We start from the raw sequence: 14,452 nt of genomic DNA on the forward strand, positions 1-14,452 counted from the left end.
CATTTTGGTTTTTGGCGTTTTGGTTGTGCTTTTGGAGTCAGTGTTACCATAGTACCATGTGAATGAGTTCTATTCCTGACAGAATGGTGGAGCGATGACACTCACTTGTAATGTAGGATCCTGAACCATACTCAGCTGCTCCTGGATCTTTTGCAGCTCCTCCTGTTGCCACCTTATATTGGCCTGGATGTTCAGTCTCCTCTGTTCCAGTTGGTTTTTTAAAGTTTGGAAAATCCCATGTGTAGAAAACTAAGAATGTAAAGTAAATTTCCTGTGTGAGAATTGGTCATCATGAGAGCACATCTACAATGTGTTCTTACAGTGCCGCTCACCATTATTGGCACCCCTTCATTTTTTTTCATAGACTGTACAATATCTTCAGAAATAAAATTTATTCTTTTTCAACCATTCCTGTGTACTTTAGATGTGTGTGTGGACGAGGATGGACAACCCATCTGCCGCCGCTGCAATCAACCCGGACATATGGCAAGGTACTGTCCTTTAAACTGGCACAACCTGGGGTAGAGGGCCAACCCCCAGGAAAAAGATCACCAGGCCCATCGAACTGGCGCGACAAATATGTGGGAGGACGTCCAGTCTTGCCTGTGGTACTGGATGGCATTCCTATGAGTGCCCTACTGGACACCGGGTCACAGGTCACCACCATCCCGTACGTGCTCTTCAAGCAGTACTGGAATGACTCGGATATAACCCGCTACCCTGACGACGACTTGAGTATTATTGCCAGCAATGGTCAACCCGTGCCGCAGATCGGATTCAAAGAGGTGACCATTAAAATCGGTAGAGTCGAACTGGCAGCACAGGGACTGATCATTGTGGACATTGACAAGCGCGAGAGTCACCCAAAGATAACGCTAGGAACTAATGTGATTGAAAATTGTCTTGCAGAGGTGATTTTCATTTTACAGCAGGTTGCCAAGAACGCCAGCTCCGGCCAGCAGCGAGTGCTCCAAAAAGAGATCCGGGCACTGATGCGACGGCAACAAGTGGAACTCTCCGGCGGTGAGATTGGTAGCGTAAGAATGTGTGACCCTTTCCCTATTGCCATACCCCCGAAAAGTGAAATGATGATTTGGTGCCGGGCAGCTATTGGTCTGAGAGGTAGAGATTACCAGGCCATGGTAGAGCCAGTCTACTCAGACAGTAGGCCCACCATTTTGACAGCCCGGGGGGTAGTTGATGTACGCCATGGGAGGGTACCCGTTCGCATAATAAATATTGGGAAAAGGGAAGTATACCTGCCCCGGTATGCTACGCTAGCCAAATTATATACTATCAACCAAAATTCTATACAGTCTGTGGAACCCTTGCCTCCATCTCATCCGGAGGAAGGTAACGGCTCTGAGAAAATAATGGAGGATTGGTGTCAGCAACTACATTTGGGTACTGACTCCACTCCCTCCCACCAGAAACAGGGAGTCTACCGGGTGGTTCAAGAGTACGAGAGAGTGTTTAGTAAACACCCGTTAGACTTCGGGCGAGTCAAGGGGGTAGAACACCACATCCCCACGGGAGACCATCCTCCCATAAAAGAGAGGTATCGGCCCGTACCCCCTGCACACTACCAACACGCCAAGGGGATGCTTAGAGACATGAAGGAGGCTGGGGTAATCAGGGATAGCTGTAGCCCCTGGGCAGCTCCACTAGTCTTGGTCAAAAAGAAAGACAACACCATGAGAATGTGTGTAGATTACCGGAAAATTAACTGTATCACACACAAAGATGCGTACCCCTTACCAAGAATAGAGGAGTCTTTGGCTGCTTTAAAATCTGCTAACTTCTTCTCCACCTTGGAGGGTAGCGGGTACTGGCAGGTTCCTGTAGCAGAGGCGGATCGGGAGAAGACCGCATTCACCACCCCGATGGGACTTAGCGAGTTTACCTGCATGCCGTTTGGACTCTGCAACGCACCAGGAACCTTCCAGCGATTGATGGAGTGCTGTCTGGGACACCGGAACTTTGAGACGGTCCTGTTATACCTGGACGATGTCATCGTCTACTCCAAGACCTACGAGGACCAGCTGAAGCACCTGGCGGAAGTGTTTGAAGCTCTGGCAAGTTACGGCCTAAAGGTGAAACCTTCCAAGTGTCACCTCCTGAAGCCAAAGGTGCAGTACCTGGGACACGTGGTGAGAGCTGACGGAGTGGCTCCCGACCTTGATAAGATCACCGCAATTAAGGAATGGCCAAGCCCCTCCAGCGTAAAGGAAGTGAGGCAGTTCCTCGGGTTGGTAGGCTACTACCGAAGGTTCATTCCCGGTTTCACCAAAAAGGCAGCTCCTATGCAGGACCTCCTGATAGGCCAGTCCAGGAAGGCCAAGAACCAGAAGCCGCCCTTCAGATGGGAGAAGTTGGAAGAAGAGTCCTTCCGCCAGCTGAAGATGGCCCTCACGGGGGATGAAATCCTGGTGTACCCTGATTATAGCCAGCCCTTTATCCTCTACACCGACGCCAGTAACATCGGGCTAGGAGCCGTACTATCCCAGATCCAGCAGGGGAAAGAACGGGTAATTGCTTACGCCAGCCGAAAACTGCGACCCACCGAAAGAAACCCTGAGAATTACAGCTCATTTAAGCTAGAGTTCCTGGCAGTGGTGTGGGCAGTCACCGAACACTTTAAGCACTACCTCGCTTCTTCCCGGTTCACCGTGTACACGGATAACAACCCGTTGACACACCTGGACACTGCAAGACTCGGTGCCCTAGAGCAGAGATGGATGGCCCGCTTGTCCAACTATGAGTTTACAATCAAATACCGGGCAGGACGCTCCAATACCAACGCAGACGCCCTGTCCAGGATGCCAAACCTACCGGACGTAGGGGAAGATTCAGAGGAACTGGAAGAAGTTGAGCTCCCCGCGTTCCACCGTCATGGGACTATCCAGTATTCCCACCGTGTAAGAAGTAAGCAAACCGCTACGTTCAACCCCTTACCTCATTACAACTGGGTGGAGACGCAAGACAGTGACCCTGCCGTCCATCTGGTAAAGGAGATGCTGACTCGGCCAGATGCACGCCTTGACCCAGACGCTCCGGAGGAAGCCAAGCAACTGTGGGCTGAGAAGAGTCGACTGTTCCTTTACAAGGGAAAGTTGTGCCGCAGAATGGTTAACTCCCGGACGCATGAACTAATCTGGCAAGTAGTGGTGCCAAGAAGAGACGCAGCTATGGTGATGGAGGCATACCACGACGGAGCTGGGCATTTCGGATGGAAGAAGCTGGAGTTCCTGCTGCGCGGGCGGTTCCATTGGGTAGGCATGAGAGGAACCATCGAGAGGTGGTGCAGAGACTGTGGCCCATGCAACTTAAGAAGGAGGGACCGTGCCAGCCAGAAGACTCCCCTGCGGTCCATCATCACCAGACAGCCGTTGGAACTGGTAGCCTTGGATCATGTAAAACTGACCCCAAGCAGAAGTGGCTACGTCTACGCGTTAACCATCGTGGATCACTACTCCCGGTTCTTGGTTGTCGTCCCCGTCAAGGACTTAACGGCTCACACAGCAGCTAGAGCCTTCCAGCAGCACTTCTGCCGTCCGCATGGATACCCGGAGCAGGTGCTGACGGACCAGGGGCCTGCCTTTGAAGCGGAGGTCTTCCAGGAGTTCTGCACCCTGTATGGATGCCGGAAGATAAGAACAACACCCTATCACCCGCAAACTAATGGACTTTGTGAGAAAATGAACCAGGTGGTGATAGATCTCCTGAAAACATTGCCCCTGGAGGAACGCAGTCTGTGGCCTGAGAAGCTGCCCGACCTGGTGGACCTATACAACCACATCCCTGTAGGTTCCACCAACTGTACCCCGGCTTACCTAATGAGGGCAAGACCTGGTAAGCTTCCTGTTGATCTGGAGATAGGAGTCCTGACACCCGAGGACACTTCACCAGAAGCCAACTGGGACACAGAGAGGCAGCAGCAATACCGAAAAGTACAGGAGAGCGTGGAGCGTAGTCTCTGTCAAGCTAGGGAAAGACAAGAGAAAACTTACAACCAGTATGCTCCCGCTGTTCCCCTGGTGCCCGGAGAGCAGGTCTTGAAGAGGAAAAGACGGCTCCACAAGTTGGACGACCAATGGGAGAAGGACCCGTACACCGTACTGCCCTCAAGCCACGACAACCCGAAGATCTGTACAATCAGTAAAGACGGAGGGGAAACCACAGCCATTGTATCCCGGGATCACCTAAAGAAGTGTCCCGAACAGCTACGGAACCCTGAAGAGGAACAAGAAGACCCTCGACCCGTAGAGGAAAGGGAAGATATGGTTAGCACTGTGCTCGGAGACTTCCCTCGGTCTTGGACTCAAGTCAATGGTGCTGTTGTGGTACCCGTCCTCACGTTCCTCCAACCAGCATCCCAAGTGCCTACGGAGACACAGGTAGAACTGGAAGAACAGCCGGTCCAGGAGGCAGAAGGCCCCACACAAGCAGACCAGGAAAATCAACCCTCTGCTTATAGTGAGCCTGCCATACCCCTAGTGAGCCAAAGAGTCCGTAGACGGCTGCCCAGTTTACCCTTGACAGCCCCTATACCCTGTAGCTCAGGACCAATCAACCAGCTCCGTAGGTCCACTAGGGTCACTAGAGGCCAGCTGCCCATACGGTGGAGGATCTAAATGTTCAAGCTATTTTATTAATGTTTACCTGTTTATTGTTGCTTGTGTATAATTATGTGTTTCTAGTTATTTATAGGAGTCTTTGGTGGATTTACCGGGAATCCTTTGTGCATATAGTTGGAGCGTAACCCAGGACGGACTGAAAGACTGTTAAGGACTCGGGGCAGGACAGACCCCTACCTGGTTACGTCTCCCTGTGTTGGTGAAATGGACACCCTTGTTTTCCTCAAAAGTTACACCCGGTTGCAGACACGCCGTGACCACCTTATGTGTTGTCTCTATCAGAATGTTATTGTTTGCACCTTGTTATGTTTACAAAAGTATGTTTAGTCCCGGAGTACTAACTTTCACTAGGGGGGAATGTGGCACCCCAGGGGTCTGGTCTCCACAGTAATAGCAATGTTATGTCTGAGAGCAGGTGGGAGGTCTCTTGGTCAGGAATCCTATGCATGCCACACCTCCTGCCCAGTCCTGGGAGGGGAAGAACTTCCCCTATATAAAACTGGGGCTGAGGCAGGGTTAGAAAGAAGAAGAGGAGCAGCATAGGAAAGAAAGATCAGGAGCTCAGTGGGAGCAGTGCTAAAAGGAATCAGGGGCTGGCAGCTGAAGAGCTCGCCCTGATTGAAGAGTTACCACCGGACCCGGAGTCCGAGGCTGTGGGGATTAACCCAGACCCAGCAGCAGAAACCGCCCGGCAGGGGATTTCAGGTCCTCTGGCCAAGAAACCCGAAGGCACGGTCACACGCGTGGGACCAGCACCGCCGTCGTGGAGCGGAAGCCACTAGAAGGCCCCGAGTCACCGGCCATACGGGTGAGCACCACACGGTACACTCAGGGACGTGGGCTACCTTTACCCGCCTCTAGCAAGGAAGCCAGAAGAGTACAATTAGTTGGGGAGGCCTACAACTCCGCCTGGCCAAGGGGGATCCCATCTGCTCAAGGACTGACCAGGCCCCGACCGCTAGCCAGTACTCCGGGAGGGTCTATCTTTGTCACCAGTAAAGACCCTGAACTACACCGCATCGTCTCTGAGTGGTTCCTACTACCCCCATCATCCACGTCGGCTGCCCTGAGGCCATACCCCTCCCGTTGGGGGTTATACCATCCACGCTGCACCATCCTTCCACCGGCCTCAGCGGTCTGCCCTGCAGCGGCAGCTCCATAGCTGCATTCAACGGGTGGCGTAGTCGTCCTACATCTACTGCTAATATACTGCCACTCAGCTTGACTCCCTGGGCACGGACCGGGTCACCGCCACGAGACTACTACCCCTATCAGATCCGGCTCCGGGTAGGCTCCCGCGTGCGCAACGCTACTCAGCACAGGCCCAGGGGCGCGTCATGTGCTTTTGGGTCTTTGTCTTGCTGGAAGGCCCATGATCTTCGACTCAAACCAAGTTTTCTAACACTAGTTACCTACTCTAGACTGGTCATAGATGTGGAAAATTCTTGCTGCAACCATGTTTAACATGCATAAAAAGTCACATATGAGCATTTTTAACCTACAGGTGATTCACGAAACTTTATAAGATTTAGATGTGAAAACGAAAAAATTTGATTTTTTTCCACTAAAATACTGATTTAGCACCAAATTTATAATTTACACAAGGGGTAATAGGAGAAAATGGACTCCATAATTTGTCATGCAATTTTTACCGAACGTGGCAGTACCCTATATGTGGTTGTACACTACTGTTTGAGCACAAAGCGGGAATCAGATGGGAAGGAGCACAACTTGGCTATAAGAACACAGATTCCGTTTCAATAGATTGTTGGTGCCATTAGTCGAGCCCCTGAGATGCCAGATCTTCATAGATTATTTTAATGGTTAATGGACTTTTTGAGTTCAAGTTCGATGCAGCTCCAAGACAAGAGAAAGTAAGCATTACACAGTTTCCATTAAAATCCATGGGCTATCTAAGTAATGCTGACTGCACAGATCTTTCAGACAAGAATAAACTGTTAATATTCACTCCCCAATATTGCCAAAAAAAAGAGAATCCTGAGGAGTAGAAGCCCCACTATGATCTTAACAGTCCCTAACAAGGTGTATGAAAATGGGGTTTTCTAAACGAGACAACTACTTTCAGTACTCCTCATATCTGATCTTATACTATGTCATCACATGCTCTTTTTATTGGTGATTTTAGAGAAGATTCAGCAATTAACGTGAGGTGTATATTGAGTTATGCTTTTCCAAGTGACTCACAATGAATGGTTCTGCGTTCAGTCGCCTTCTCAGTGCCGGTCACCTACCTGGGAAATACAAGTTGTCTCACTTTGCAGAGGATTTTCTGGTATCAAATGTTGTTGGACATCACATTGCTGAGCTGGAACCGAGGCCTATGACAATGACACAATGTGACAACCTGAGCCTTCATGAACAGACCATTGATGAGTTGTATGTATGTTATCAGGTCTAAATGTTACTTTATTTACTTTATACAATTTTTCAAAACAGAATAGTTGTAAGGTAAGTTACAATTAAAATGTATTTTTTTGTTTTTTTAGGAGGAGACTGTATGGAAAAGACAAAAACTTCAGTTCTTCAATGCATAGACTATATTATAAATAATCACTGATTAAAAAGTACCTGACAGCTGATATAACCAGGACAGCATGTATCATTTTATCAGGCACTAGTGGCATGATTCCAGCCAGATAGATTTAACTCTTAATCACAGTTTAATTTCCGCCAGGGACCGAGTAGCATGAGAGACTAGTCGTACAGGCAAGTATCCGGGGTTCCTCCCTGCCCGCTGCCAGTAACTGACAGATCGCTCTCTGCGAGCGTATATAGGGGGAGCCCTATCACTCCAGGGGAGAAGTCGCTGGGAACCCACCTGCCCGACTAGTCTCCTGTGCGGTGGTTTTCAAACTATATTTTTTTTTTAAACGCCGCAGCATTTCAGAGTTAAACATATACAGTGCTGGCCAAAAGTATTGGCACCCCTGCAATTCTGTCAGATAATACTCAGTTTCTTCCTGAAAATGATTGCAATCACAAATTCTTTGGTCTTATTCTCTTCATTTAATTTGCTTGCAAGGAAAAAACACAAAAGAGAATGAAGCAAAAATCAAATCATTGATCATTTCACACAAAACTCCAAAAAAGGGCCGGACAAAAGTATTAGCACCCTCAGCCTAATACTTGGTTGCACAACTTTAGCCAAAATAACTGTGAACAACGGCTTCTGGTAACCATCAATGAGTTTCTTACAATGCTCTGCTGGAATTGTAGACCATTCTTCTTTGGCAAACTGCTCCAGGTCCCTGATATTTGAAGGGTGCCTTCTCCAAACTGCCATTTTGAGATCTCTCCACAGGTGTTCTATGAGATTCAGGTCTGGACTCATTGCTGGCCATCTTAGAAGTCTCCAGTCCTTTCTCTCAAACCATTTTATAGTGCTTTTGGAAGTGTGTTTTGGGTCATTCTCCTTCTGGAAGACCCATGACCTCTGAGGGAGACCCAGCTTTCTCACACTGGACCCTACATTATGCTGCAAAATTTGTTGGTAGTCTTCAGACTTCATAATGCCATGCACACGGTCAAGCAGTCCAGTGCCAGAGGCAGCAAAGCAACCCCAAAACATCAGGGAACCTCCGCCATGTTTGACTGTAGGGACCGTGTTCTTTTCTTTGAATGCCTCTTTTTTTTTCCAGTACACTCTATGTTAATGCTTTTTACCAAAAAGCTCTACTTTTGTCTCATCTGACCAGAGAACATTCTTCCAAAACGTTTTAGGCTTTCTCAGGTAAGTTTTGGCAAATTCCAGCCTGGCTTTTTTATGTCTCGGGGTAAGAAGTGGGGTCTTCCTGGGTATCCTACCATACAGTCCCTTTTCATTCAGACGCCGACGGATAGTACGGGTTGACACTGTTGTACCCTCGGACTGCAGGGCAGCTTGAACTTGTTTGGATGTTAGTCAAGGTTCTTTAGCCATCATCCGCACAATCTAGCGTTGAAATCTCTCGTCAATTTTTCTTTTCCGTCCACATCTAGGGAGGTTAGCCACAGTGCCATGGGCTTTAAACTTCTTGATGACACTGCGCACGGAAGACACAGGAACATTCAGGTCTTTGGAGATGGACTTGTAGCCTTGAGATTGCTCATGCTTCCTCACAATTTGGTTTCTCAAGTCCTCAGACAGTTCTTTGGTCTTCTTTCTTTTCTCCATGCTCAATGTGGTGCACACAAGGACACAGGACAGAGGTTGAGTCAACTTTAATCCATGTTAACTGGCTGTAAGTGTGATTTAGTTATTGCCAACACCTGTTAGGTGCCACAGGTAAGTTACAGGTGCTGTTAATTACACGAATTAGAGAAGCATCACATGATTTTTTAAAGGGTGCCAATACTTTTGTCCACCCCCTTTTTTAGGCTTGGTGTGGAATTATATCCAATTTGGCTTTAGGGCAATACTTTTTGTGTTTTTTTCATTGAAGACAAATTAAATGAAGAGAATAATATCAAAGAATTTGTGATTGCAATCATTTTCAGGAAGAAACTGAGTATTATCTGACAGAATTGCAGGGGTGCCAATACTTTTGGCCAGCACTGTATGCATGAGATCATACAGCCATGGCCTGATAAATGCTGCCTCTTGGATCGGGCAGCATACACCTGCTGTCTTGTTCCCTTTAAAGTGAAAAGCAGTGAAATTGATCTAATGTGTCATAGATACACACCACATTCTAAGCACATTAACAATTATTTCCAAGGGCTGTTATTACTAAAGAAGCACTACTCCTGCCATCAAAGTTTTTATCCTCTTAATATATTGCAGTGATCATATTACCGTATTTTTCGGACCATAAGACGCACTTTTTTTCCCACAAATTTGGGAGGAAAATGGGGGGTGCGCCTTATGGTCCGAACGCAACTTACCGGTGGTGGTGGAGCGGGATCGCAGGGCAGCGGCGGAAGAAGAGGTGAGGCGGGCCGGTATCTGGCTGGGGGCCGGGCCTGGCCGGGTACCGGGGCTGGTGTATTGCTGTGAGCGGAGTTAGCAAAGCAGAGTGAGAGGCTTCCGGTGGCCGCGGCCATGTTCCTGAAGCTGTGCTCTACAGGAAAATGGCCGCCGGAGCCAGCGCATGTGCTCTGTCGAGTCGGCGGACATTTTCCTGTAGAGCACAGTTTCAGGAACATGGCCGCGGCCACCGGAAGCCGCTCACTCTGCTCTGCAAACTCCGCTCACAGCAATACGCCGGCCCTGGTACCCGGCCAGGCCCGGCCCCCAGCCAGATACCGGCCCGCCTCACCTCTTGTTCCGACCGTTGCCCTGCGATCCCGCTCCACCAGCACCCCAGGCCAGGCACCTGCACCCCAGGCCAGGCACCTGCACCAGCACCCCAGGCCAGGCACCAGCACCAGCATGCCAGGCACCAGCACCCCAGGCCAGGCACCAGCACCCCAGGCCAGGCACCAGCAACCCAGGCCCCCGCACCAGCACCCCAGGCCCCCAGCACCAGCACCCCAGGCCCCCAGCACCAGCACCCCAGGCCCCCAGCACTAGCACCCCAGGCCCCCACACCAGCACCCCAGGCCCCCAGCACCAGCACCCCAGGCCACCAGCACCCCAGGCCCCCAGCACCAGCACCCCAGGTAGCAGGGCACCAGATCCCCAGCCACCAGGTACCAGCATGCCTACACTTCCGCCGGCTTCCTGAAGGACCCAGCCTCCTGTGACCCCCAGCTCCACCGCCCCCCAGGTAAGATACCTATTCAGACTATAAGACGGACCCCCATCTTATAAAAAATTATTTTTTCCTATTTTCCACCCTAAAATTTGGGGTGCGTCTTATGGTCCGGTGCGTCTTATAGTCCGAAAAATACAGTATATGGCACTGTGTACTTACAATTGCTCATTTTGCCCTTCTATTCAGTTAATTCTTCTCTTTTCCATTAGATCTATGACATCACATGAGTAAAAACTGACTAGATGAATCATTCTATGCTCTGGGTAGAAACTGGAAGTCAATTTTCCCAGCATGACTCATGAGACACTGCAAAAGTCTATGGCAGGGGGACGAGGGAGTATATGGGTCAGGAGCTGAAGAAAGGAATGATAAGTACAGGGAAAAGAGACTTCCTGTTTCTACAAACAGAGAAAAGAGAAGAATTAGCTGGGTAGAAAGGCAAAATAAGCAATTGTAAGTACACGGTGCTATATAATATGATGACTGCAGTATATTAATAGGATAAAAACTTTGATGGGAGGAGTGTTTTTTTAATGTTTTGTCAGTTTTTCAGTAATTCTTGAAATCAATGGTGGTTCAAGATTACGGACATCATTTATTTAATCTCAAAGGTATCTGGATTAAACCCCTGAGGGTTTGGTCGCCACAGAGGTACTGCATCTCACCCAGAGGTGTGTTATCTCACTCTCAGGTAAGAAAGGAGTACAGCTCAGGACCCTAACACCAGCATTCACTACACCACATTTCCGGGGGACAGGGCGAGATTGCTCCTATGGGAGAGCACAGTCCCTGGCTGGAGTGGGGGGAACCACCTAGAAAGGGGGAAACATGTAGTGGATGGGGTGGAGGAAGTAGACCCTGGGAGCACTTGAAAGGAAGCTGTATAAAAGAGGGAACCATCTTAGATCAGTGTTCAGTCAGAGGAGGAAAGTGACAGGAGCAGAGGCTCTGTATGAGCTCTGCTCCAGAGGCGGGCCTAGTCAGGAGGCCCAAGTCTGAAGAGAAGGAGAAGCAAGGAGGAGAGGGAGCAGGAAAGGCTCCAGGAGTGGAAGAGAAGGGACCCTAGGGGTACGGGCTGTGCAGGAAGCCACCACCCGTATGCCCGCTGCTACCAGGAGGTAGAGGGGTCAGGCCAGATAAGGGGAACCGGTCCCTCAACTAGTGGAGAACTGCAAGGCTCAACTAGAAACCGGAGGCTGCAGCACTTTATGTACCGTTAGCCAAAAGTCCACACCAGTCTCACTAAGAAGGTAGCCACATAGGACCCAGGGGACAGAACATACGTCGCCCGCCAAGGCCCGCGGGTACCGGATTGGAGTCACTAGGTGTGAGGTGCAGGGAAGAGGCCAGTGAAAGGACACACAGAAGGGGGTCCTGCTAAGTACTCCGGAGCTACCTGGGGGTGGACTGAGCCCCTCACTGAGTAAACACAGGACGACTTGGGAAGTCGTGATCTGCAGCGATGACTTGGAATGAAACAACTGTGAGTAAAGTACCTGAGACTGCATCCCATTGACTCCGCGTTTATTACTGACTCCCTGCACAATAACCACCATCATCCACACACACTGCCCTGAAGCTACACTCTTCCTGTGGGGAGTTATACCACCCTTGCTGCCAAACGATCAGTTTCAGAGGACTGTTCCACAGTGGCGGCCTCGTCGGCCGCACTCCACAGGTGGCGTAGTCGGATATTATAAAAACCCATATATACAAATTCCCCTTGGATTGACCGCCCTGGGTCACGGACCGGGTCACCGCCACAGTGACTACAACCCCCTGCATCTACCGGCCCGGCTCCGGGTACCCCATGGCCCAGGGGGCGCGTCAGATACTCAGTAGATTCCTTTAAAAAATTGAGAATAACAAAGTATGGAATTCAACAAGATTGGTGATTTATAGGTTGAGGCCATGTGCACACGTTGAGTATTTGGTGAGTTTTTTACCTCAGTATTTGTAAGCCAAAACCAAGAGTGGGTGATAAATACAGAAGTGGTGACGTGTTTCTATTATACTTTTTCTTTGACTGTTCCACTCCTGATTTTAGCTTAGATATACTGAGGTAAAATACAGACCAAATACTGAACGTGTGCATGTGGCCTTAATGTTTACTTGCTGTTACAATGGTTTGCATATTGTAGGGCCAACTGGCTCTTATCTCACTCTAGGAAATGAATCATCTGATTTTTAGATAATTTCCAACACCAGTTACAGCTGTTAACTATCCATGATTCCATGATTATATTTTACCATTCTCACACCTCATCAGTGGTGATATAGTATCTTTAGATGCACCTCTAGCCACATTTCTTTAAGATGAAAGCATAAGTAAGCAACAGAACTAACAACGTAGGTGGCAATTCATCAAAGCTTTTCTGCTACAAAAGTGGCATAAAAGATTTGAAAAGTCGCAAAAAATTTGTGAAACCTGGAGTTGTGCAAAGTTTTATCAACTTTTGGCATCTTCAAGCCAATTTGAATCTCGTAACGGTTGAGCTGTGGAGAAGCTGGGAGCGGAACAGGGCATGGCTATGCGCACCTGTCAAATTCATGAAACTAGCATTTTCTACACCAGAAATGCTACTCCAGCATTTCCGGTAAGGTACACAGGCGCAGGCCACTGTGATAAGAAGCAGAATTCATTAAGTCTCTCTTCTGCTCCAGTTGGTCTCTTCTACTCCAGCAAGACTGGCAAACACCAGTTTCGATTAATCATCCCCATTATCTTTTACTGAGAGCCCATGTTTATGTACAGTATATGTTGGTTGAAAAAGAAAGACAGAATGTTTCAGCAATGTTAAGAGAAGAAACAATAAAAAGCTGAAATTTCCAACTTAAAAGATCACCACTTTCTGCTGGTAGCCTAAGAGCCTGCATAACAATTTAACAATTTTATTTTTATTTTTTTTAATATTTCTACCTGCCAAGTAGCTGCTGATCTATTGTGTTAATAGGATAATATTGTTCACTTATGAAATTTAAATAAAGCCATAGAATAAAGTTAATCAAATTGAAATGAAATAGTTGAAATAGTGCATCATGGCAGAACAAATTACATTTCAAAGAATTATACTAAGCAATGATAAATTTACTAGCTCGCAAGCTCTTAAACCCTTATTCATAAAGGCAAAAAAACACAAAAGAAGATACAATGTAGATACATTATTCTGTAACTCAGAAACTTATATTATTTCATTAGAATCAACCATTACAGATTCATACCTGAACTGGGGCGGGCTGATTCATTCTCTGTAGTGGAACGTCATGCTGAATACTAGAAACTCTTTCAAATGACTTAATGCCTGAGGTCTGCTTTGAAGGTGTAGCTGTTAAAATAATACTTTAGCTGTTAGATAATCTTTTTATATAAGGATGCCTATACACATTAGTCTAATGTTGATAAAAATGTCCAATTTCAATTGTAACGAACGTTCGTTAGCTGAAATGTAACAACAAATGGGCATAGGGAGCACTGAATATTCATTCTCCTTAATAGCACGCACAGTGTCAGCAGCCGCTAGCTTCCTGCAGCGGCCGGGCGATCACGTGTTCCAGCTATTAGAGCGTGAATATTCACTACTCCCCACTCCCATGGGCGTGAGGAGTAGTGAACATTCATGCTCTTTAATTGCGGGCACACGCGATTCCCCAGCAGCTGCTTGCACTATTAAGGAGAGCGAACAGTCACTGCTCCCCACGTCCATAGTCCTGGCGTGGGGAACAGTGACTATTCTGGTTGCTGATCTCAGCATCTGAGGGTGCATAGCAGTGACGTTATGCGCGGCTCACATGCTGAGATCAGCTGCTGGCAGCAGAACAGGACGAAGCACTGGAGCAGAGGGAAGTAAGGTGAGTAGAATCGTTTATTTTTTTGTGTGCAATGTGATGGGGATGGGGGTGCCATGCATGCCAATATGGGGGTGCCATGCATACCAGAATGGGGGTGCCATGCATACCAATATGGGGGTGCCATGCATACCTGGATGGGGGTGCCATGCATGCCAGGAAGGTGGTGCCATTCATACCAGGGTGGGGATGGGGTCGCCATGCATACCAGGATGGGGATGGGAGTGCCATGTATACCAGGATGGTGGTGCCATGTATACCAGGATGGGGATG

At 48.4% G+C, this 14,452-nt stretch overlaps 1 protein-coding gene across 6 annotated transcripts in view; it reads right to left on the reverse strand.

Moving 5' to 3' along the window:
• Positions 1-14,452, reverse strand: part of NPAS2 (neuronal PAS domain protein 2) — a 135,298-nt gene that overhangs the window by 18,985 nt on the left and 101,861 nt on the right. For 5 of the 6 annotated variants that reach the window (XM_073664793.1, XM_073664789.1, XM_073664788.1 and 2 more), the window contains exons 14-16: positions 13,556-13,659; positions 6,890-6,976; positions 106-249 (exon numbers count right to left, since the gene is read on the reverse strand). In XM_073664793.1, the coding sequence (XP_073520894.1) occupies positions 106-249; positions 6,890-6,976; positions 13,556-13,659 (335 nt within the window). The remainder of the gene's footprint in view (positions 1-105; positions 250-6,889; positions 6,977-13,555; positions 13,660-14,452) is intronic. The other variant, XM_073664791.1, reaches the window with a different exon arrangement.

This window comes from Phyllobates terribilis, unplaced genomic scaffold (genome assembly GCF_046119375.1).
Source record: "Phyllobates terribilis strain yellow unplaced genomic scaffold, ASM4611937v1 Scaffold_2__4_contigs__length_985480577, whole genome shotgun sequence".
NCBI classification, from domain to species: Eukaryota; Metazoa; Chordata; class Amphibia; order Anura; family Dendrobatidae; genus Phyllobates; species Phyllobates terribilis.